The 24,310-nt window shown below is 42.8% G+C and overlaps 1 protein-coding gene and 2 long non-coding RNA genes across 3 annotated transcripts in view; 2 read left to right on the top strand and 1 right to left on the bottom strand.

Moving 5' to 3' along the window:
• Positions 1-3,614: 3,614 nt before the first annotated feature.
• DOCK4 (dedicator of cytokinesis 4) overlaps positions 3,615-24,310 on the bottom strand; it is a 410,882-nt gene continuing 390,186 nt past the window's right edge. Inside the window, exons 42-52 of the mRNA XM_072964656.1 lie at positions 22,231-22,407; positions 21,398-21,481; positions 18,240-18,359; positions 17,770-17,891; positions 17,317-17,437; positions 16,204-16,285; positions 15,954-16,063; positions 14,113-14,185; positions 12,270-12,383; positions 9,417-9,478; positions 3,615-6,238 (exon numbers count right to left, since the gene is read on the bottom strand). Of these exons, the coding sequence (XP_072820757.1) occupies positions 5,807-6,238; positions 9,417-9,478; positions 12,270-12,383; positions 14,113-14,185; positions 15,954-16,063; positions 16,204-16,285; positions 17,317-17,437; positions 17,770-17,891; positions 18,240-18,359; positions 21,398-21,481; positions 22,231-22,407 (1,497 nt within the window). The 3' untranslated portion in view covers positions 3,615-5,806. The remainder of the gene's footprint in view (positions 6,239-9,416; positions 9,479-12,269; positions 12,384-14,112; positions 14,186-15,953; positions 16,064-16,203; positions 16,286-17,316; positions 17,438-17,769; positions 17,892-18,239; positions 18,360-21,397; positions 21,482-22,230; positions 22,408-24,310) is intronic.
• LOC140697373 (uncharacterized) lies at positions 6,097-7,708 on the top strand. Its single transcript, XR_012074340.1, has 3 exons — positions 6,097-6,320; positions 6,489-6,821; positions 6,945-7,708. It is a non-coding gene; the product is annotated as an uncharacterized lncRNA (long non-coding RNA).
• Positions 8,101-17,537, top strand: LOC140697372 (uncharacterized). Its single transcript, XR_012074339.1, has 5 exons — positions 8,101-8,665; positions 9,841-9,972; positions 10,099-10,213; positions 13,824-14,193; positions 16,918-17,537. It is a non-coding gene; the product is annotated as an uncharacterized lncRNA (long non-coding RNA).

The following is a 24,310-nucleotide window of genomic DNA, read 5'->3' as shown; positions in this document are numbered from 1 at the left end:
CTAGGTTGGTTGTTCCTTGGCCACCTCATCTAATTCCGTTAGAACTTTAAAAAAAAAACACATAAATATTTGTTCAAAAGTTTGGGAAATGTAAAATAAAGACAAATTGTCACCCATAACTTCACTACTTAAAACAACTATTACTATGATCAGTTTGGTATATTTTTTAAAGTATGCAACTAGAAAGACGCTGCTATAATCATAGTGTGCGTACATTAAATCTTGCTTTTTTTCATTTCATACATGATAAGTTTTTCCTTCTTGTTACCAGTCCTCAAAAACATTTTTTAAACAGTGTATACCATTCCATTGACTGGATGTTATATTTTATATAACCATCTCCATACTAACATTGCTCTGACTTGAACTTTTTGCTTGTTGTTTCTCCACACACCCATGTTGCATTTTTGAATTATTTTCTTCTCATAGATTTCCAGTAATGGACTTATGGCTCAAAGGACACAACCATTTTTAGATTCTGGATCCATATTGCCCAACTGCATTTCAAAAAGGTTATTGTAATTTAGTGCCACCAGCTCTATCAATGAGTTCAAATTTTGCTATACTCTTCCCAGAACTGGGTGCTGTCATTTTATACATTGAGCTTATTTCGTGAGCAACAAATGTTCTTCATTGTTGTTTTCACTTGTTTTTCTTTGATTAGTAATTCATTAATGATTTTACCATATGTTTGTTTATGGTTCGTCTTGTGTAAATTATCTACTTCTTTGCTTATTAGCACATTTTCTGCCTTCCTTTCCAATACTTATGCCTCTTACCAATCTTAATATTTTCAAAATCAATTTAGATGAATTCTTTATAAGGGTATTAACATTGTCATATTCGGTGCAAACACTTTTTTTAGTCTCTTTTATCTTGGGTCTATTTTTCTCTGACTTTTATCAGTTTTGAAATGTAATGTCAACCTGTACATTCTTAAGCTTAGACAGTTGCCTTACCAAAAGGAATAAGGAGGGAAAAGAAAATTTATCTGATATTGGTAAACATTTTGTGATACTTGTTCTTCAGCCATCAGATCAGTTGGATGAATTGGATCAGGAGTCACAGCCAGATTCCCTCCACTTCCTCATTGGTAAGGAAGGATTAAGAGGAGGGAGGTGAGATGTGATCGACTCATGGGTGGAGAGCCTAATCCTGATGGGGGGAGACCCTCTTTTTCTGGGTTTGGAACAAGGATTTAGGTAACTTGTGGGTGGTGAGGCAAGAGACTGAGGCACAGTGAGGGGAGGGAGGGTGGGTGTTCCAGGAGACCCTCTGCCAAATTTCTTCATTATAGGCTGGATGTTCACTGTGTATTTACTTTTTTTTTTTTTAACTAATTACCTAATTTTTCTCCTCTTGGAGGGAAATAACCTGGGACTGTCAACTGCTGTTCCCAAGTCAGTCACACTAAGACCTGTGCGTCCTTTTTTTGAGATGAGGAAATTCACATTATTGACACAAGAGGAGTTTGTAAATCTCAGAGCTGTCTAAAAATTGTTTCTATCGGCTGCTTAGTGCTGCTACTAAAGAACAAAGAGGAGCTCACTGTGTATTTACTAAATCAGGCATCCCATCAGCTTCATCCTTGGGACATTTCACTCAGCTGACGGTGCCATTTATTATGGCTGTTCAGGTCAGTGTCCTCATTTCTAGGTTTTTGGTCCCTTCACTGATTGTGAATGACAGGGGTAAACTCTGGGTAAGTGAGATGGTACTTGTGTTCACAGTGCCGGTGATTTTCTAGTATTCTATACAGATAGAAGATCTAAACTGCCTTGCTAGCAATCTCTTCTCTGGGCTGAAGTATTTGCAGTAGGTGCTACACTAAGTGTTAATGCCTGTTACTTGAATGTTATCTCTTCTCTCCTTTCTACTTGATAAGGATATCAATTTCCTTACACAAAATTCTATAAACTACTTAATTGATGGGTTAACATTGTCTCAAGTCTTAGGTAAGGCAGCAATATTTTCCTCCCATGTAGCAAAAAAAAAAAAAAAATCCCTGCATCCATACCCAATCTTGGAAAAATATTGCTGGTGGCACTAAAACTGGTACAACACTTGTGGGAAATAATTTGCCAATATGCAAGAGAACTACAAAAACCATCCTTCCCTTGCCTTTGCAATATTAGTCTAGGAATTCATTTTAAGGAAACAATCCCAAATATGGAAAAAACTGTAAGAATAGTCACAGTGGTATTTGCAACAGTGCAAACAATATCATGTCCATTAGTAGGGAAATAGCTAAGTAAATGGTGGGAGTATACACTTCGCTTTTTATGTACATGTAATAATATGAAAATACTTACTTACTGTAACATTAAGCAAGAAATAAGGGTAGTCCATACAGGTACACTGTGATTACCACCATGGAAAACAGCAGAACCTGAAACCGTCCACTCCATACAGCTTATGTCTACATGCAGGTGACTTCACTATTCTAGTATGAGCCGGCATAACTTACTCTTCCGGAAGTCTCTTTGCCAGGTAAATAACTTAATTGTTCAAAACGTCATTTCTCTCCGGACCCATCAAACTGTCACTAGAAAGTATCAGTTAACAGTTGGTTAAGACTCTCTGAGCCCCTCCACCCAGAATCCTTCCCTGCTGTTTTCTAACCAACCCTAAACTGTTGCATCATGACCTTTACTCAATCTTATGGTCTGCTCATCGAAAGACCCACCTTAAACAAAAGTCCAGAGTTTCAATAAAATCTGATCTCGCCCTTGTCCCTCTGAGATGCCGCCAAGGCTCTGTGGAGGGGATGCTCTCCCTTAGGACAGTGGGCAGTGAGCTCAGCCCTGTACTGCCAGCAGATTGCACTGGGGTACTTGGGGAACCAGCACACAACAATGCAGAAAAACGATGCAATACATGCACAGAGAAAAAGACAAGAGGAATATGTAAAAATAAGTTAGGCTAGGGGATTGGTATTCAGTCAAATTTTCAGGCCTTTTTATTATGGTATTCTTAAGTAATGAGGACAAGGCTTACTTTAGTCAATAACAAAAAAAAAATTCATTTTGGCACAAGCCATCTTTGTGTAAAGATCAAACAAAGGCAATGTTGTGCAAGCTGTTATTTTCTTTGTAGTGTTTTGTAGAACAATCAATATCAATCCAGAGAGAAGACTACTTAGGTGGGAAAAGGTGCTATTCATATTGTAATTAGGCTTGTACAATCGAAATACTTGTGGGTTCAGTGGTCATGAAAATGATCCAGAAATGCTCTAAAATCAATTAATGTTGAGAAATAATCAGGAGGACATTGACAATGACCTTTAAATAGGTTTTGGTATTTAACTGCACAGGAGCTTTTAGACAATGACTTGCTTAGCGCTGAGTTACATAAATGTTGTAAGTTTAACATGCATCTCACAAAATTAAAAGCCAGGCTTTATTAGCAAATTTGGTAGTCAATGGATTTTGTAGTACTGTCGAATATACCTCTCATTTTATGATAATCAGGGAGAAATCAGGCATGCAGACAGTTTGTCCAGCTGGCAAAAGCAGCACTCAACTATCCCTTTTGTACACGTGGCAGTTAGTTATTTACACAGCTTCCTGTTCCAGGTAAAGATATGCTGATGACAGGAGTAAAGACAGAAATAATCAAGATTAATCAGGTAATTTTATTTATTATTTACCATTCAGCAGCAACCAACATGAACATCTGAGCTAACAGAATCTCTTGAAATGTTCTGCTATACAGCTGCTTCAGAAATACACGCACGTGATCAACTGCCAAAAAATATTTTTTGAAAAAAATGGCTTCAAGAGCAAGTAACACTGATTTATACTGTGCCCAAGCACTAGTCAACAAATCTATTAAATTACAGAGGAAAAGGAAATCAAAGAAGCTTTGTTATCTTATACATATCACCCTATTTAAATGGAGGGAAAGCTTTACTTCTTTAAAGCAAGAGAAATATGGATCCTCCTATATATAGATAGATATATATTTTAAGGATGTGATTACAAACACAAAGTGTTATCATCAAAAGCAAAAGCTAGTTCAAGAAATTTCCAATGGAAAAACTTGCAAGATACAAAGCTAAAATTCATATGTTCCTTTTCGCAATTATGAATACTTTCACTAAACATAAATATTTTAACATATATTAATTTTTCTGACATTCAAAATTGTAAAGTCAATATGGCAGAATTATTGTTAAAAGCACATATGTACAAATATTCTTTTACATAAAGTATTTGGCATAATTATAACAATCATACTGCATCCACAACTGTTTGCTTTTATTTTTACTTTTTTTTTAAACACATAATGGTATCTCTTATTAAAATTAACCAGTTATGTACAAAAATACTTGAACATTTATTATAGAAAACCTCTATAACCAGCCTCAACAGCGTATACCTGCTGAATGGTTTCATTAAGGGAATATAAAAAAGTGGTCACTGCCTTCCAGGTAAGCTATCAACAAAAACAAACACGGTTAAACCAAAATGAGCTTCCCAACAAAAGAGGGAAAATATTCAACAGTATGATTTAAAATACAGTTCATATCTATTGTCAATTGAGTGTTATAAACAGTCAGTAAAGAAAACAAAGATACAAAATACATTACTACATACAAGGTGCTTTTTTTTTTCCACACTCCTACCACTGTGGCATTAGCATCCCTATCTAGACCTAAGATGCTACGTTGCAATATTCAAGCTAGAGCCATCCTCCTTCAACAAAAGGACAACAGGATTAGCTAAGAAGACAAGCTCCACTGGTAATAACGGAGAGTTAAGAGGAATTTCTCATTTTGTGCAGGATTTAAAGTTAATGCCCTTGCCTTTCGAAAGTCCTTTTGCCATTTAATCATGCTAATATATTTTCTCTACAGCTTTTTTCCCCCCTTCATTTACTCTATTGATTTAATACTGTCCTGTATCGATTCCTGAATTCTTGTTAATGGGACACATTAATTTGTGCCTACTTAATACATGAACATCTGCTCTTCGTCAATGACAAATTTGGTAGAGGAAACTATCAAGTAAGGAAGCACAAGATTCAAGTAAACACTTCTCCTGGGGTCTTTTGCTTAATCTACCCGATCGGAACTCTGGAAGTAAATTGCACCTTGAAAAGAAACACAGTAGATACCACGGTGTCAGGGTACTAAAGGATTTCCCAACCAACTTGCAGAGTTTGAAGTTTTAAGAATGTAGACAGCCGTCAAATGTCAAATGCAACCTTGAAGAAGTATTTTGTTTCAAGAACAAAACCACTTCCAGTCCCAATCCTTGAAACCCCTTAAGTATAATGTCTCACCAGCCTGGTTTTAATTTTTTAACCCTGATGTGCATCAGTCTGCTCAGAGAGAAAAAGCCAGAAATCTCACCTTATTTACAGAAGTCTTCTAAAGTAAGGACCCTTGTGTTAGGATGTGCACTGACTCAGTAAGCATTCTCCAAGTATCAAGTACTCAGTAAAAAGTATACAACATTATCACACTTTGTAATGTTCGACAATATCGTATTGGTTTTGAGAGTCAACTAACTACGTAAAAAAAGGTGAACGTAAAAAGATACAAAAGAAGTCTTCTTTATCACTATTTATCACTTTGAAATGAGAAACGTTTTAATGACATCCAGCCATACTCGTAACATCTGGCGTTTTAGATCAGTAACTGAACATTGTGCAACACTCTATGAATAAGCGAGTTGTAATTCCATTCATGTAAAGACAAATCGGAGTAAGGGATTAAAGTGCCTACACTAAATGTCTTCTCATCACACTTCTTATTTCTTGTAAACGGCAGAGAATTCATCGCAGGGGCGAGCAAAGGGCCTTACAACTGCGAGACTTTGCGGGGCAGGGGCCGGGGCCGCGGGCCGGGCTCAGTCCTCCGGGGCCCGTTCTCCAGGTGGCCCGCCCGCGCCGCCAGGGGCTTGGGGGGCAGCGCGGGCGGCTCGGCGGCGACGGGGATGGAGAGGCTGTGCGGGAGCGGCACCGGGCGCCGCAGAGTCCGCTCGTACACGCTGTACGGCGGCGGCGTCTTGCTCTCCCTGCGCACCGGCTCCTCCGGCCCGCCGTAGCCCGGCCCCGGCGCCGGCGCCGACGGTTCGTGCACCTGGTTTTCAAAGCCTGAGGTTTCCGACGTGCTACACCGGCTGAGGGAAGAAATCCCACTGCTGTAGCTGCCCGACAGGACGGGGGAGTTGGAGATCAGTCCTGGGGAGTGATACTCCACCGGAGAGGGGGTGAAAGGCGGCACGGAGCCCTGCTCGAGGGAAGGAGGAGACGGGGAGACAGCAGGGAGTCACCCGCACTGTGACGAGCTCAGCCGGGTCCCCCACAAATTGGTAAGTTGAAGCCCTACCCGTCCCCACCCGCCACCACATCTCAGAATGCCACTGCTCTTGGAGCTAGGTAGGTAGGGCCTTGAAGGCGGCGGTAAGTTCAAATGAGGCCCTCAGGGTGGACCCCACTCCAGTCTGACTGCTGTCCTTTGTATTTCTTTTTCTTTTAAGAGACACCAAAGAAACCAGCACACACACGAGAGGCAACTGAGGGAGAAGCTGGCCGTCGGCAAGCCAAGGAGAGAGGCCTCAGGAGAAGCCAACCCTGCTGACCTTGGACTTCCAGCCTCCAGAGCTGTGAGAAGATAAATGTCTGCTGCTGAAGCCCTCCCAGTCTGGGGTGGTTGGTTGTGGCAGCCCTGGGAGACTCGTGCTGACACACCCAGACTCAAATCAGCACCGGACACGTACAACAGGCCTTCATCTACCAGGCTCACCAGTCACTCAGGTCACCTCACTGCCCGCTCTACTCCTTATCACAGTCAGGAGAGAAAGAGGATCAAAGTAAGCAGGGAGAAAAGGCAGAGGCCAATCATTAGCCCCATGGTTTAAAAGATGGGAAACTGGCAAAAACAAACAAACAAACAAACAAAAAATGCCCATTGAAGGTACCATTTCTTTTTCTAGATCAGCAGGACATGCGCTCAGCACTGCAGGGGAGGCTGCAGGCAGCGGGACATGGGGGTAGGACTCCCCACAGAGACCTTAGGAGGCGGTAGGGGAGGTCCTGCAGGCCTGGACTGGAGTCTTCTGTGCCCACGCCAGACCCTCGAGCTGCAGCTGCGTGTTGGGAGCCCTCAGGCTCTAGGGTGAGTGATGAGCTGTTGCATCTACAGTGTTTTTTAAAAGCCTTAGTTGTTAATTTTTTAAGTCAGAAGATGTCCCATCTAAGGCCAGATTGTTGGCATTTTATTAAGCACTGGAAGTTCCAGCAGCAGTGACTGACTTTCTCTTATAGGAGGTCATCTTTTGAAGCTGAGCAGGGGCTTTGGACTGTGGGACTGTGGGATTCCTGCCCACATGGCCCACTGACTCCTCCTGGCTGCCTTCACTCATCTGGTCCCTGTCTGGCTCCTCCAGCTTTGGAATTTGCTCCTTCCCTAACTGGGGTCTTCAGAGAGGCTGTGTGGAAAAAGGGTTCCACTGGGGAGTGCTGCACCCTATGTACGCCTAGAGTCCATTGTTAAAGTCCTGCAGTGAAGAAACCTGACTTTGTTCAGCCCAGTGTTTTATAAACTTATTTGACCCTAGACCTTTTTTCTGTTGTTGTTATTCATCACATAATGGCCTGTAAAAATAACGCACCGTGGAACATACTTTGAGAAACGTTATCCTAGATTAACTTGACCTTGATTTCTCTTTTTAAACAACATAATGCTGGTAGACGCAAATCCTTTCCTTGAGCAGGGGTCTAAAATTGAGCATGGTCAATTAAGAGAGCCCAATTCACTGCTGGTTTTTTTTTTTTTCTTTTAAATTAGACCCTAAGTTCAAAAGAAGGCAGGTAAGCTCAGTCTTCTCCACGGGTTAATTCCATCATTTAATTGCTGGGGGAAAAAAAGCTCAGTTAAGGAGTTTTCTGCATTTTCAGCACAGCGGAGCTAGGAACTTGGTAGCACTGTGCCCTCTAATGTAACCCAGGAGTCACAGCACAAATGTTCCACCCATTTTTCGCTTCAAACCCAATTTGTAAAGAGCTGGTTCCAAGGCTACTTCTGGCCAGTAAGAACATACAGGCAGGGCTGTGGGGAGACAGTACACACCACTTTGCTAACTGGGACGGTCTGGTGGCTGCTTGCACAATTTTAGCCCCTCAGTTCTCTGTATTTTTTAAGAATCAATCTATAAGACTCCTTATCATCTTACTAGTTTGCACAACCAAGCTGAAAAATGCATATGTTAATTCCGCTGCAACATGTGGGGGTCTCTGCGATTAAGGGGATATGTAAAGGTGTGGAAACCCATGCTGCTTTTGTTCCCATCGCATCAGGGTGACAGTGTCTGGCTTCCAGGGTGAATGCAGTCACGTGGACTTTGTGATGAGCAGCTGCAATACAGAGTGACAACAGAACCAGCAAATGATCTGCACTAACCAGCAAATTCCTACACCCTAAATGTTGTTGGTAATGCAAACAAAATCACATTTCTTTGTGATTTTCTCTGTTTAGGGGGGCGGTTTCATTCCAGATTCTCAATTCCTGTCAGCAGCAATCCCCAGCCTCACAGATGCACTGGGTCACAACCTGCCCCTAGGTATTTGTAGGAGCTAATTTATCTTTTTCTTTCATTAGTTGGTAATATCTCATCCACAAGAAGGACACGGAGCTTGAAAATCCTAAGTCATTCAGGTACGAAATCATTCTTCCACACTCACTTCAACCTTATACTAGGCTCTGGTGCAGTAGCTCTGAACATCTACCTCTGATGTACTGAAAATCCTTGCAGCCAGTCTGATTCAATTTGGATAGAGGCTAAACATTATTCTTTACCTTCATGAGGGATTTTGTGTGTTTAGAGATGTTAAATAGCCTAAGTCTACACACCAAATCAAATATCTGACCTTTAAAGCTTGCAAGTTTGTTTCCCAGAAATTTTAAAATTCATTTTACTGCCTTGTTTTTCATGATCAAGTATGTCTCTCTAATGTAAATGAAAGCCTTGGTATAAAATGTTAAGAGGAAAAAAAATGGGCTTGGCAGAATGGATGAGGCTGATGGAAAAAAAGCACTGGAGAATTACCTAGTAGATCTCGATTATTGATGTTTTTCAATTTAAGTGTGTGTTTTTGATGTCCCTTAAACCAAAAGACCAGGCTGAGAATGCCCTAGGAGGTACATAGGGACTGTTTCTTTCCTAATTCAGTGTATATACTCACTCTGGTTTGTACATTCCACCATCTGGAGAGAAAGGCTAAGATTCTGAAAACAAATGCCTGCATTCACGAGCAGGCTCCCCAATGCGCAAGTCTCCCCCTTCTTTATATGTTCTTTGCCTGGTCTGTGCAGCTGAAAGCACCTCATTGATGTACCAGGGATGAGTCTCAGGGAAAAAAGTAACATGGGGCGGGTCTCTATCCTCAGTCTAAATAAGAGCCTGTACCTTTAACGGCGATCTCCCGGCAGGTGAGGGGGATACTGATGTCGTGTGTCTCGCAGGTGACGCTGTAAACAGAGAGAGATTGTTTCAGTTCAGAAGAACCAGACAGCTGACTACTTGCAAAAGCCCTCTGTGTGTACAAACCCATATGGATGATGCAGTGCACGAGGACTTCCTGGGCAAGGGGTGTCGGGGAGCCCACCCAAAACAGATTCCTCACAAACAATGGGAGAACTGGTGAAAAGTCACCAGTGCCTACATGGCACTTTAACCAAAGTGACAGAACCCCAGACTGATCCAACGACCTTTCCAATTCCTCAAAGTCCAAATGCTTCTCTGCTGCTTGGTCTGTTTCAAAACGTGCTTTTAGGTGCAAGGTGCCAGGGGGTAGACTTGGGAAAATAGCTGTTGACTTTTGTCCGAGTAGGAATGAGAGGACCCAGGTCACTTGGGCGGCCTAGAAGAGGTTCCTGGGAATAATATATTGACACCCGTCTCCACTTCCACACCCACAATGCTCCTGAATGCCAGGAAACCCTCGGCTATGTCCATACAAGAGGTAAGAAGTTTTCAACTTCTCCCCCTCATGTCTGTCCTCGGGTCTTCCCTTTACCTCTGGGGGGGTGGTTCCCTGTGGATTTCATCATCATGGCAAAGAAGGTCCTCTTTTTGTTTCTCCCACCAGATTTTCAAGCCCTGCACCTGGGATAGTGTGTGCAGCTTGTGGGTCAAAGCTAGCTCCCTAAGGCATAACCACACATGCTAAAAGCCTGCTGTGACGCCGTGACACTGCCAACACGGTGAGTTCAGCCCGGTTTCCCAGTTCCACCTGCACAGGGTTCAGTAAGCTCAAGGTGTGCTGCGCCGCCCTCCAGCGGTCACAGTGAGGTTTGAGACTCAGGAAAATGACAGAAAGGCTAAAGAGAAGACTGACCGATCCCCCCCAGCAGTGACCACACACGATGACATGAGGACAGACCGTGACAGCAATCAGTGCAGAAGGGAAGGCAGCCCTGCCAGGTGAACTGGGGAGAGGGATGGTCTCCTGTGCGCCCCGGGCCTGCGGGAACAGGGAGGGTGGTCTGTGCCCACACTGAGGTTGTGTGGCCTCCATCTTGCACACCAGGGCCAGCTGTCAGTGTGTCAGGCCCCACCGCCACTGTCAGTTCTCCGGCCCGTCAACTGTGGGCGTGGAGTACGGAAGAAAATCAGGTACGTAGAGAGAAGCAGCTCTGGACTGGGAATGGCATTTCTGGGAGGAGTCAAGGTTTCCTGTTGCTTGGGACCCTCGCGGTCTCTGACCACCACTGTAGATGCCACAGCAGCCCCCCTACACCCGCTGCCTGTTCAAGGATGATGCTCTGGAAAGGCTGTCCCACAGAGACCTGAAATAGTTCTATCAGCGTCCTTGTCTACATGTTTGAAGTGGCCTAGGAATCCAAGTACCACGAATGTTATTGTTCCTTAGAAAAACGCTTTAGAAGTTCCCAACTTGAGGGACACACCAGGTTTAAGTTGCCTGAATAATCAGACATCATAAATAAAACACCGATTGCTTGGTTGATGGATCTTAAAGGTCCAGGGGCGCACTGACCTACTAATGCAGATGATCAACCAAAGCTAAAGTTATTTCTTGCTCTGTTTAAAGATCTCACACATCTTTCCAAATCTAGTGGTGGGGGTCGAGGTATCGCTTAGTGATAGAGTGCTTGCCTAGCATGCATGAGGTCCTGGGTTCAATCCCCATTACCTCCACTAAATAAATAAATAAACCTAATTACCTCCCCCGCAAAACAAAAGCAACAACAAAAAACCCCAAATCTATTGGCATCTTTTAGCTTTGGTGAATATAAAACAAATTGGGTAGCACACTATTTTAAAAAGAGAGAAAGTCATTTTTCTTTTCTTAGTTAAAAAAAAAAAGATTAGATTCTAAAATATAGCAAATGAAACATGGATGATCAATCCAGAAAAATCTATGAAAAAAAAAATCACATTTTCTCTTGCCTTTAGGCGAGTTGCAGTTGTAAAGCTTTAAAACTACTCTAAATATACCTTAAATGTTAAAAAGACTCTCCCCATCACCAGGATACAGTCAGCAGAGCGGGGTAGCTCCTCTTAAAAACTGCCCCCGTCCCACACAGGTCACCAAGCAACAACTTGTTCAGGAGGAAAGGGGACCTGTTACTGTTAAAAACTCAAATTTTCAGTGGTTCTAAGTCTACAAAGGTTTGGTAAAATACAGACACTAGGGTCTTGGCCCCAAAATAGTAAAACTCAGGTTCTGTAGGTCTGAGGTTAAGCCCAAGAACGTGCTGCTTAAACTGCGGCCATAGGGGATGCGGTGTCTCAGATGAACCCTTTGAGAAACACGACCCTTGAATACAGACCTCTCTCAGCAGCAGGTGACTATGAGTGCAAGGTTAGCTGTTCCCCACAAGCCTCTTAAAATTACAGTTAATTCTATCCAGGGACAGCCCGAAACTGTGGTGTCAGTCCTGAATAAAGTGGTTGGAGTTAGCAGAGGTTGAGAAGAATGAGGTGACTCAAGCGAAGGACAGAGAAAATGCTCGTGGCTCAGCAAAGCGAGGGTGCCCCCCAAATTTCGAGGGTGGTACCCAGGAAATGAACATTCTACAGGTTCTGCCCACGGAGTACTAGGAATAGCGCACTGTTTGACTTAGTGTAACAGAAGTTCAGGAAAGAAGGGGAACGCTGCCACCGAATTATGTTGCTACTAAGAAGGTTTTTACCTTGGACATCAACTGCCTACCTTTTTGAGGAATTCAGGGCAAGTTGGAGTAGTCAGTAAGAGTTAATTTATAAAAGTGCTTGTTAAATGCTTCAAATACCCACCAGTCTGTGTGGGTCTTGGAGGGACAGGGGGAGAGATAAGTTTCCCACTGTCCGACATGTTCTTGGCTTCTTTCCCACTGTCCAGGCTCCAGCTGCTAGGGGTGGGGTTCACAGCTGGAAGGGAATAACACAGCTAAAAACATGCGGTCTAGTTTGCCCTTCAAACATTTGAAATCTTAGAAGTCAGAATTTTCCAGAGTGAAAAAATTCAACTAGATTTATATATATAAACTCCTAAATACCAAACCTATTTAATTAATTGCCTACCTCATAGTTACTGGTGACATTTAATTGGGTGATAACATGTCTCCTCTCTATTTCCCTCAAGCAGTCAAACAGAACTACAAATCTCTACACGATAGTGTAGAAACTTGTTGAGAATTACAAATGTGTTTCGATGTTGTGTAACAGATGGAAGATGACTATTTTAAAACTTGATTTTTTTGTGGAAATTTCTGAAAAATGGCACCCTAAAATGGGGAAGGCAGTGGCCCGCTAGTATTTCCACCATGTGGCAGAATTACTGGGAGGAACAGCCACATCTCACCCTTGTTCCTGAGTCAACGGACTGTGCTGAAGAACGTCCTAAAAAGAAATAATTTGGAATACTGACAATATCATCCCTTTTTTGTAATCTGTCTGCTCCACGCTTAGGTAAAATGCAGAAATATGGAGCAACCCCGTTAGGAACAAGGGCAAGACACATTAGGTTATAAATAGCCGCTGTGCGATGAGGTTTACAGAATCAAGTCTTTAGAGATTTCCAGCAGCTTGCTCCCTGAACAGACACTGCCACCTGGTGGATACATACAGAATTTCAATACTGCCTTTTTTTTTTTTTTAAATAGTACTGCTCTCACTGGACAGAACGAGCAAGCATAAAATACTTTTTCTCTGTTCCTTTTAAATGTGCTTTTCTTTGGCAGAAAAGTGAGGGGGGAAAAATAGCACATTCCTAAGTTCTGCTGACATAGATCAATATTTGACTTGTAATTTTACAGCAAAATGTGTGTTTTAAAATAATTTTGGCTCTGGGTCTTGCTAATTTCTATCTCCTAGGCAAAGTTTTAACGTATGGGTGGATTCACATAATATAGTCGAGATCTTAATGAGGGTAATTAAAACGCACTTTACACGGACATTTCATTTGTGACTTAATTCACGTGCTTGTGGGACTACTCTGATTTTTGAGGCTTGACCCCTGGAGTGGACAGGTGCCCAGTGGCCAGCCCCCACCCTGTTAGCCGAGGAACTTAGTTACTCTGCTCTTCCTCCTCTGCTGTGTTGCACAGACTGACGCTAACGGGCTATTAACTAACTGCTAGGCCTGTGTTTGTTTCTAATTTTCCACGTGACCTTGAGGCAGGGCACACTCCATTATGCACTGGATTGCAATTCTTAAATAGCACCTGAGTCACCACACACAACAGATGAGCTGGCAGAATGAGGAGGACTCTGAAAAGGGGGACAAAGAGTGGGACCAGGGGATCAAGCTGGGAAGGTGCTTGTTTTCATCTTGCTGGACAAGGAGACTAATTGGCAACTTTGTTTCAGGTAGTGCAGAAATTGCCTTGGTGACTCAGTGAATGACACCAAAAGCCATTAAATGGAGGAGCCCCTACCTTGCTCAGAGTTTTGCTGTTAAATCCTACAAGAAAACAGTTTGTGAGGAAGGCATCAGAAAGAACTGTCTTCCATTCATCCCCTAAAGAGCCGATTAGTTTGGATCGTTGATGGTCTAGAGACCTGCCTTCCACACAGACACATGGGAGACTGGAGAAGATGAGGACAAGCAAACCCTTACACGTTCCGGGATGGAAGAAGGGGCTGACTTTGTACCCACCTTTCTCAGGTGCAGAAAGATTTGGGTCACTGCGTGGCAAGGCCCCGTCTCCGATGTGATTAAACAGCAGCCTCTGGAAAGGTACGAGAATCTATTTTTAACAGTAGGATACACTGACATGTGAGACTTTCTAGAATATGAGATGATTATTACTGAACCTTTACAGTAAAAAAATTTTCTTATATGGTAACAATGAGCCTAGGAACAAAGAATTCAATTACATTTAAGAGCAAAAGGGGAGAAGAGTCTTAGGTTTCAAACAGTGTTTTAAATGGTGTTTTTAAAAATCTATACTAGAATTTAAATATAAAATGGTAAATGTTTTTGTGATAAAATGTAAGGAAAAAAATAAACAGCAATTAAGCTATGGTTCTCTTTATAAATACAAATGCTAGACTGGCAATATAAAATTCAAGTGAGAATTAAAGGAGAAATATTAGCTCAAAAAAATCTCTAGTGAATGGACTTTACATTTAAAATCCTAGACTAGGTTAAAACATATGAAATGGTCACTATGTTAGAATTTTTAACCCACAAAAATGCCAGTTTTACATGGTTCCACCTAATACATGAAACAAAAAGGTGCCAAGTCCTTAAAAGTAGATACACCAGAGCAGTGTGTATTATTGAAATTTTGGCAACATACACACTGCGTCAAAAATTTTACCAAAGGTGGAAGACTTATGAGGCTAATCAAGGAAGCCCTTCAGGGTCCCCCATGCTGGCAACATGCGCTCCACGAGCAGATGGAGCAAGGCGTGAAATTCCCTTACAAAGTCAAGTAACAAAGGGAAATTAAACCAGTTAGCTGGTTCTGCCAAATGCACTCAGATATAATTCCTGCGAGATGTCAGTACTGTGCAGATGAGGTGCCCTGGGACTTTGGGGAAGATCACACGAATCACAAAGATAAACCCATCAGGCCAAATCCCACTCACTCTCATCCATTTCCAGAGGCAGCCACAGACTTCTGGCAGGATGGTAGAAAAACAGAGGAATGAGCTGGAGTATAAGTCACTGTGATTTTCTCTACTCCTGAGTTACTCCCAATCGATCGGAAAAACTCAGGGCTCCACATGTATCTTCAACTTTGAAACCCTTCTTCAAAGCCCTTGTAGGGCCCAGAGGGTCCAAGCCCTGGTCCTGCTCTCATTCCCTGTCTGCGGGGGAGCGGGAAGACCGTGTGCCCTGAAAGGGAGGCCCGAAGGCTCAGTGCCTTAGGAAGGGCACACAGGCAGACAGAAATGCCCTTCTCACCGGGGATGAAAGGAGTCCACGGCTGCTCTCTCAGATTAGCTAGAGGCAAAAAGAGAGACAGCTGGGCAGCCAGGCTTCTCCTCAAGGGTCTCTGGCTAATGCAAGAAGTTCCTCCCAATTTCTGCATGCAAACAGCCCCCCTGCCCCCCAAAACATTTACCATTTTATATTTAAATTCTAGTATAGACTTTTAAAAACACCATTTAAAACACTGTTTGAAACCTAAGACTCTTCTCCCCTTTTGCTCTTAAATGTAATTGAATTCTTTGTTCCTAGGCTCATTGTTACCATATAGTCAAGTAGCAGCAATGAACCGCAGAGTCAGATCAAGGTGGGTAAAACATCTCCCACCTCCCTCAGCTTTACTGCCCAGCAGCCACCCCCCTGTACCCACACTTGATCCCTGGCCACACAGAAACTCCTAGCAGGCCCAGGGCAGAGGTGCCCTCTTCACCCAGCAGGACGTGTTGTCAACACAGCCCATCTGGTGGCCTCTTGACGGGTCCCGTGGGTCTCTGTAGAGGGACGTAAGCCACGCCCAGACTCTCCCTTTTTTCCCAGTATTTCCAGCCGACAAGGACTACCTGAGAAGGTTCCACGGGGGTCGGATAGATGGCACTGCAGGGCCTCTCTCTTGGGGACAGGCAAGAGTTTTCTCTGGAATGTTTGTGTTTATCAGACAACAAAGGAGAAGCTGGGAAGAGAGGAAAGAAAAAAAGGCTGTCAGCGTGGATGTGGGGCCGGCCGGGCCCATGTGGAGGAGAAAGCCGCTGCAGCTGCTGGGGGCTGCAAGGTTCTCTGGGCCCCGAGCCCACCCCACACCCTGGCACTGACCTCTGGCACTCGATGGAGCAGAACTTGTCACATTAGGCGAAGCAGAGTGAGTAGAACTCAAGCTTGAGGTAGATGGACTTGGCTGGAAACAGATGGAAGCTTTTAGAATACACAGCTTACGGGCTGCAGACAACACTGATATATTTGAAACAAAATCACCATTTTTTTTTCCAAATTAAAAACATTTGGCCTCTTTATTAGTAAGAAAGAAAAAAAGAAAAAGAAAAGAAAGAAAAAAAAAGAAAGTCCATTAAGAAATACAGAAAAATCTCACCAACTCAGACTGATAAGGAGGCCTGTCCAGATTAGTCAAGAATCCATCTGAGATTCTGACTCCTGCCAAAGGGATGCTCTGGTGTTCGTTTCAGCTACACGCATCCTACGACTTAGGACTGGGGAGCAGCTTACTCCCTGACTAAAGCACAAGGCAGGCAAACAGGGGAGCGCTTCCAAAAGGCTGAGAACGTGCCTTCTCATTTTCCCCAATACGTTCAAAGCATGAATTTAACAGTGTGTATGTACTATGTCCCTTTTCCAAAGATACTGGTGAGGAAAACTTCAGCTGAGTCTTACCGAATTAGTATAAATGCCTCATTTGACACGTGTGTTCTCAATACAAATTTCTGTTGCAAGAGGTACACTGACTCTAGAATTCCTATGTTTTTTCTTTTGTTTAAAAAAATTATGGAAAATTTCCAACATGTACCTACATAGAGAGATCTTACAATGGACCCCTAAACTATATCATCTTAAATCAAAACAAAACAAAACAAAAACCAGAAATGCTAAGAGGCATCTAGTCGGTGGTGACAAGCTCCAGGAGTCTTGGACTGAAGACCGGGATCAGAGGCAGAGCCCAACGCGACCCCTGCACAGCCTGCCCGGGCTTCCCCCTGCTCACTCCTGTCTTCTCAGAGCAGGTGAGGCAGTTTTGAGAGAATCATCTTTGTAGACCCCAGAGACCCAGAAAGCAACACAAGCATTGAAAGGTTTGTCCTTAAGTCAAGTTCTCACTTGAAGGTCTGTTCGTAAGCACAGCAGAGGGAACGGAAACTCTCAGGATGGAGACAGAAAGGAAATAAACACGACCAGACAAAAAAGCCAATCAAGTACCTGCATGTTAAAGACTTCATCAGAGCTTTCTGATTGCCCTGTAATATTGCTTACTTCAGCAGACGCTTGTGAGGACAGTGAGGAGGAAGAGTATCGGTTGACAGCTGGGTAACTTAATGGGCTGTTTTGGGGGGAAAGAAAATGCTCATTAACTCAGTCTCTGTATTGGACTTTATCACATGCTGGCGTGATATAAAACTAAATGGAAAAAAAAATCTACATCCCATTTTGTCGTCGCCTGTTTGCCTCAATATAATCAAATGTTTGAGCTTATTTATTTCTCATGCTGTTACTGTTTTACCCGTGGCAGCTGTCTGCCGCCGCTGCCTCGAGGGTTAATTATTTCATTAAGAAATAGCGTATTTGACAAATTGTGCCATAAAGAAAAAGAGAATCATTGCAGATCATCTTGTGGGGATGCCAGATTGTGAGATAATTCAGGATACGACTTACCTGCGTCTAGGAATTACCCTGGTACCATCTGGGCTCATGGAAGCAGGTGCGGAGTTTCTACACACGCGAGGGCTTCCGTTAGGAAAATGGACTGGACTGGCTTGTATACAAGCAGAGAACTCCTAAAGAGGGAGGAAAGAGAATATTTTAGAATAGGAATTATGTGGGCAAAACAACTCGTGAGATATTTCGCCACACTCAATGTGCATTCTACGCGTTGTGAAATCTTTACATAGGGACCTATTAAGATTCAGTATTAAGTTTTCCTCTCATGGACTTATTTTGATTTCGTAAAAGTGGAGCATGGCAAATAGAAGTTAATGCAATTTTAGTATTTGAGGGCTCTCTGGTAAAATGGTGCAGTTTGGTAGAAAAACCAAAAGATGTCACTATTGGATACTTCATCATCCCTCTAACAAAAAGCCAACGGCAGAGGTCAGACTGCCCCCTAATGGACACTGTATACACACCTGTATCCCTAAGCTGGACTTCATCACAAAGAACTGGTCGACCAGCTTTTTGTGAAGGGGTCTCATATCTTGAGGTACAAACTTCTCGTGTACGGCCAAGCCAAATTCCAAAATCTGTGCCTGGATAGTAACATAAGGAAAAAGGTCCACATTAACAAGTACCTCCTCTAAGTGCCTGCTGGGGACTCAAGCCCCACACCATGCATTTTCATGCATTACTGCTAGTCTCTCAATTTGATGCAACAGGAATAATCCTTAATGTCCAGGTGAGGATACTGAGGAGCAGCAAAATCCTGTGTGCACTAAAGGACGAATGGGATTTGAACTTAGGTCTCTGATTCCAAAGACTTGAGTTTCTCTGCCTTGTATTTTTGATCTATAACAGCCCCTTTAAACAGCTGCATGTCCCTCTGGCCCCTTCCTGCCCTTCTCGGGATGGGGGGTGCAGGGAAGGGGGCTCCCTGTTAGTAGGGCCAGGCGGTCCTCCCCAGGGCTCTCTTTTCTGGATGGCAGCCTCTTCGCTATGTTACCCTTCTCTTCCTTCCATCAGGTTTGTCTGTGCCCGTCCCTCCCTCTCCCAGATTTTCAGAATCTGTCAGGGAGGAAGGAATATGTGAACAGGGATTCTCTAATAGTTGCTAGGCTTCCTGTTTTTGTTTAAATAAAAATATATTATTCTTGTTCACTTATTATAACACAAAAAGGGAACAGCTCTTACTCTTAAAAAAGTTTTCCTGCGGTGAGGACCTACACAGAGAAGAATATAAACATTCATGTTTTCTTTGTTCAACTGTCAATAATGCTTAATCCCTTTGATCTGAGTAGCAGCTGCCTTTGACATTTTTTAAAAATGCCCCCACACAACAGTGGTCAAAAGAGCAAACTCCATAGGCTGAGAGACAAACCACCCATCACTACAACGGTCTTTTATCTTTACAGCCTGTAAAGATTCAAGTCTGAAAGCTCAGGTCATCCAGGACTGACGGCGGAGGGTTGGAGCATCCAGCCCCTTCCTAAGGGGTCAGAACTGAGGCAGCTTCTGCTGTGGTTGCCCAACCACCACAGCACATCTGCATGAGGACAAAAATACCCTGAAATCAACATCAAGGACAACTTTGAAAGGAAGAGCTTGAGAGGAGTGTATGTCTGCGGCACAGAGGGCAAGGGCTCTCTGCGGTCAGGGTGGAAGGGATGCAGGAGCTGAGTCCAAGCGTAGGAAGGGGCCCCTGCCCTCTCCATTTCAGACACTGGCTGGACTCCCTTCTGTCCAGGGAATGTTGCAGCTTGGGTTCTCCCGGAAGGAGGCTCCGGCATGAACATCAGGCTGTTTACTGGAGGGTATGCTTGGGATCCCTGCCTGTGGGAGGGAGGGAGGGAGAGGCAGAAGCGGGACTTGACCAAAGAAGAAACTGACCTGCACGACAGCCTGTCAGCCCTTGCCGACCCCAGCAGAGCTCTGGACCTTTAAGGGTCTGTCAGTTGCACTGTGTTGGGTGCAACCGGCCAGGCTCTGTATCTCCTCCTCAGTTGCTGGATGTGGGCCATCCAGGCAGGAGGGAGTCTCAGGCTAGGTGGCTGTCTGCAGGAGGCAATCCCTGCAGGACTGAAAGCTGAAGGGGTCTTCCAGCAGGTGGGACCACACGTCCTTTCTGGCAGGAGCACTGGGGCAGTGCATCTCCAGGTCTACTAGACAGTTCTCTGAACCACATTACAGAGGTCTGGAGGAGGACAGTGCCCTCTCCAGCCCAACCCCCCTTCTACGGTCCCACAAAGCCAAGGGGACTTGCCCAAGGTCACAGGGCTGTCACCTGCACCACCTGGCTTGTGATAGGATCTAATGCCCCCCTAGGCGACAGCTCTTTCCACAAAGCCCCATGAACATAATCAGGCAGGATGTGGAGGAAACAAAGGTTCTTCGATTTCATTTTCCTTGAGAGGTTTCTTCTTAGTCCTTTTGATTTTAAGTCTAGGGAAAGAATTCAGCCAGCCTGAACACAGCAGGTGAGAATCCTGGGGTGAGGCAAACCACTCACAGAGACCATGCTATAAAATAGATACTTTAAGAATCAACAAAGGCTCAAGTCATTCCATTATCCTGAGTACCAGCTAACCTACGCTGCTCACGTCACTTCCGGTATCTACATCGTCCCCAGGGCCACGCGGAGAATTTGACTGATTTTGTATTTCCTTGCGGGTCCACTTCAGGTAATTCCTCTCTCCCTTCCAGAAGCAGGACAACTGACCCTCTTTGAGCCATGGTCCTTGCCCACGGCCACTTCTCTCCTTTCAGTATTAAGCTTTCTAGACTGAGCCTACAAACCACAAAGTCTGGACTAAAACCAGATACAACCTCATCGTTTCCTAAGTCAAAAGAGTATGCTTTTTGTGTTTATTACTTTGGTATTATCAAGTAGAAAGAGATGCTTTGGTCACATTTTATCATACATATTCCATTTTTCAGGAGTCTGAAATGTCTTTATTTCCTGTTGAACCCAGCCTCCCATCAGAGGTTTTCAAATCATTTGCAGCCAGGAGCTATCAGTAGGGGCAGAGCAGGCAACAGAGTATTCACTCTGGTTCTTTGTACTTGATGGAACCAAATACACAAAAATAAACTATGCTGCTTTGGTGGAGAAAAGGATGAGGTTGGATCTAGCTCGGTACATATCATATTAGTCTATAGGCTTAAGTCTGCACAACGTAATACTGTTTTAAAACAAAGGGTATTTTTTGATTGCCCACTTCCTCATTATAACGTTTAGGCAAGAATCTCATTCATTCATTCACTCATTCATTCATTTTGAGTTGGCCAGAACTTACTTGATTCCAAAATCTTGAGTGAAAAGTTGGCATCAAGTCTTTGGGGAGACAGCATTCAAAGCACGTTCCAAAAGACTGCATGCAGCTGTTTGTTACAAGGGGCTGCCATAGTCTACTTATCATTTTTTTGGTTTTGTTTGTTTGTTTGTTTTTGCATCAAAGTGGAAAGAGACAGTAGAAATTAGCAAATTGGGATACGTTACAAGTGAATCTGTAACCCCTGACTGCTAGCTTCAGATAGATCAGCGATGTAGAAAACCAGGTAGACGGGACTCTGGGTAAGCAAGCACGTTTCTACCCCAAAGAGGGAGAAGGTGATGGATTTCTGCCCCTCTTACCTGCTCAAGCATCAGCTCTCTTAACCGGGCAATCTTCTCTCCATCTTCAGGGTGACTTAAGATATATTCTTTGACAAAGAATGCCTAATAAGAGAAGGGAGAGTTGGTTTACTTCAGGAGAGATACAAAGGAAGTAAAAGACACGGTTGTTTTTGAAGACATCCTTAAAGAAATGACACCAGTATATACCACTTTTGAGGGCAGATGGAGTGACTCAGAGTGTGGCCAGCTGGTCAGATGGGAATATAAGGAAACAGCTGTCAAAGGGGAAACAGGGATTGTATATAATCCTTGTATCTTTTGTAAAACAAACAAATAGCAAATCCAATTCAATAAGCTTTATCCCATTACATCCTAAAATAGTTTTAAGATTCAGAATGATCAAGATGGTGGCCTCACTGTCCAAGCTAAGGTGCCCTTCTGTTTAAAACTAAGGCAGCAGATGAAAGTCCACTTAAAGAATCTTCCAAACAAGATCAGAGTTTTCAATGTCTGTGCACCTCTTTGCTCAGGGAAATGTTTTAGGTAGACATTTATTAAACAATCCTGAAACCCTCACTACTTTTATTCATCCAAGAAGACAGACAGACAGACATACACACACTTTTATCCTCAAAATATCACATTGGGGAATGGAGTAAGTGTGCATCACAAATGACTGTATGTTTGCTCTATTTAACAAAGAAATCTGTTTGTGTTCATTGTAGTGCTATGTTAACAGGCCAATATGTGTCCATATTTTGAAAAAGGATTTCTGAAACCTTAAGAAATCACATCTGAAAACTTAAGAAATCACATCTGAAAACTTGCAAACAGTAATACCTAATCCTCACCTCTTGATACCTGGAAACTCCACCATTAACCGCAGCATCTATAACTCCATTCAGGCACATGGTCAGGGGATTAATATTCTGCATCTGTCTTGTCTGACACTGACTAATCAGAGTCTTCAGCTGCTGATTCTTATTTTCCAATACTTCAATTGCATTTTCCAGAGGACTCATTTCTACCTGAGAACAAATGAGCATAAATATATAATGGATTGTGTGACATTCAAGAGGAAAGACAAAGTAGATTATCCATGTTCCAAATTATCTGTGCTCCTCCTTGGCTCCCATCACTATTTCCACCAGGGGCCATCCAACAGAATAGACAAGGATGTGGAAGACAAATTAGCTGTTCATTAGAGAGGCCTGGAAAGAGAAGGTGATTATATTTATTGGTTGAAATGTGGAATCAGCAATCATCAATTATATACTCACCCTGCAACAATCAGTTTAATCCCTGAGAGAAAATTCAAGCATCTTAGGTCTTTTAAAACTTGTTTTTCTTTTCTATTGAAGGGCTAAGTATTCAGGGGCCCTGCATATTATTAGCACCTTTCTAGATGCTTGCTTAATGCAGAGTACCCAGGAGATGCAAAGATGCATTTACAGATCCTCTGATATCAAGGAGATTTCAGCCCAGTTGGGAAGATGGGTCATACGCCCATATGGATCCCAGATGCATATAGAAAAGTACCATAAGGTGGCACAGGATGGCACACAGTTGGGAGTTACAGAAAATAAGATAATCATATATGCCACAGGGTCTATTTGATGAAGGAGAGCCAAAGAGAATAATAATGACTTAAAAATTCTGGTTCGTATGAGAGACCTAATCGTGAAAATGAGGAAAGCGCTCTTCATATGTACAGCACTGTGACTGTCAGTGTCATTGACATTCTCTTTGAAGAGAAGGTCTGCCAAGCTCTCAGCTGTCCAGGAATTCAAGCTTACAATAAGCACATTTAAATATTGGTTCTTTCAGTTAAGGAAACAAATCAAGAGTTTTTCAAGGTGACTTAGATTATCTTAAACCAACACTGAAAAGTACTAGAATAATCTATGTCAAAATTCAGAATGTACATTCATCAAAAAACACTATAAAAGGGATGGAAAGATAAGCCAGAAGTAGAAGATATTTGTAATATGTAAAACCATCAAACAGCCTATGTCCCAGAGTAAAGTCAATAGAGTTCTCTTTATTCTGGACATAGAGAGAATAAAGAACTCTAACAAACCATAAAGAAAAAGGCAATCAACCCAATTAAAAATGAACAAAAGACTCAGGCACTCTACAAAGGAAGAAACCCAAATGACCAGTCAACATAGGAAAAGGGGTTGAACTTCATTTGTGATCAAAGAAGTGGAAAGCAATACCACCACGACCTACTGTCAAGCACTCACCAGAATGGCAAAAACAAGTATGACGATAGCAAATGAGAGTGAGAATGTGAGCAAGTGAAGCTGTCAGTTCCTGCTGCTAGAAGTTCAAATTGGTTCAATCACTTTGGAAAACAGTTTGGCATTATTTATTAGAACAGTTTGGCATTATTTATTATATTTTATAATCCAGCAAGTCTACTCCTCGACATCTATTTGAGGAAAAGTAGAGAAGGAGATATGCATATATGTGCATCAGAAAACACGTACAGAAATGTTCATCATCATCATCTCCAAAATCCATGTCCATCAACAGTAGAATGCATAAGCATACTGTAGTATGTGGATACAGTGGACTATTATACAGCAATGAAAACAAACTTAAGTTACGTATGAGAACATGGACTAATACAACAGATGCAAGTTATAGTAGAATACACACAGTATGACATGGTTATATGGGCATGCCTCATTTTGTTGTGCTTTGCTTTACTGTGCTTCACAGATACTGTGCTTTTTACACATTGAAGGTTTGTCACAACCCTCCACTAAGTCCATTGGTGCCGTTTTTGAAACAGCATTTGCTCACATCATATCTCTGTGTCACATTTTGGCAAATTTTGCAATATTTCAAACTTTTTCATTATTATATTTGTTATGATGATCTGTGATCAGTGATCTTCGATGTTACTCTTATCATTGTTTTGGC

Source organism: Vicugna pacos, chromosome 7 (genome assembly GCF_048564905.1).
Source record: "Vicugna pacos chromosome 7, VicPac4, whole genome shotgun sequence".
Lineage (NCBI taxonomy): Eukaryota > Metazoa > Chordata > Mammalia > Artiodactyla > Camelidae > Vicugna > Vicugna pacos.
Note: the sequence above shows the minus strand (reverse complement) of the source record. Positions and strands in the feature narration are given on the sequence as shown.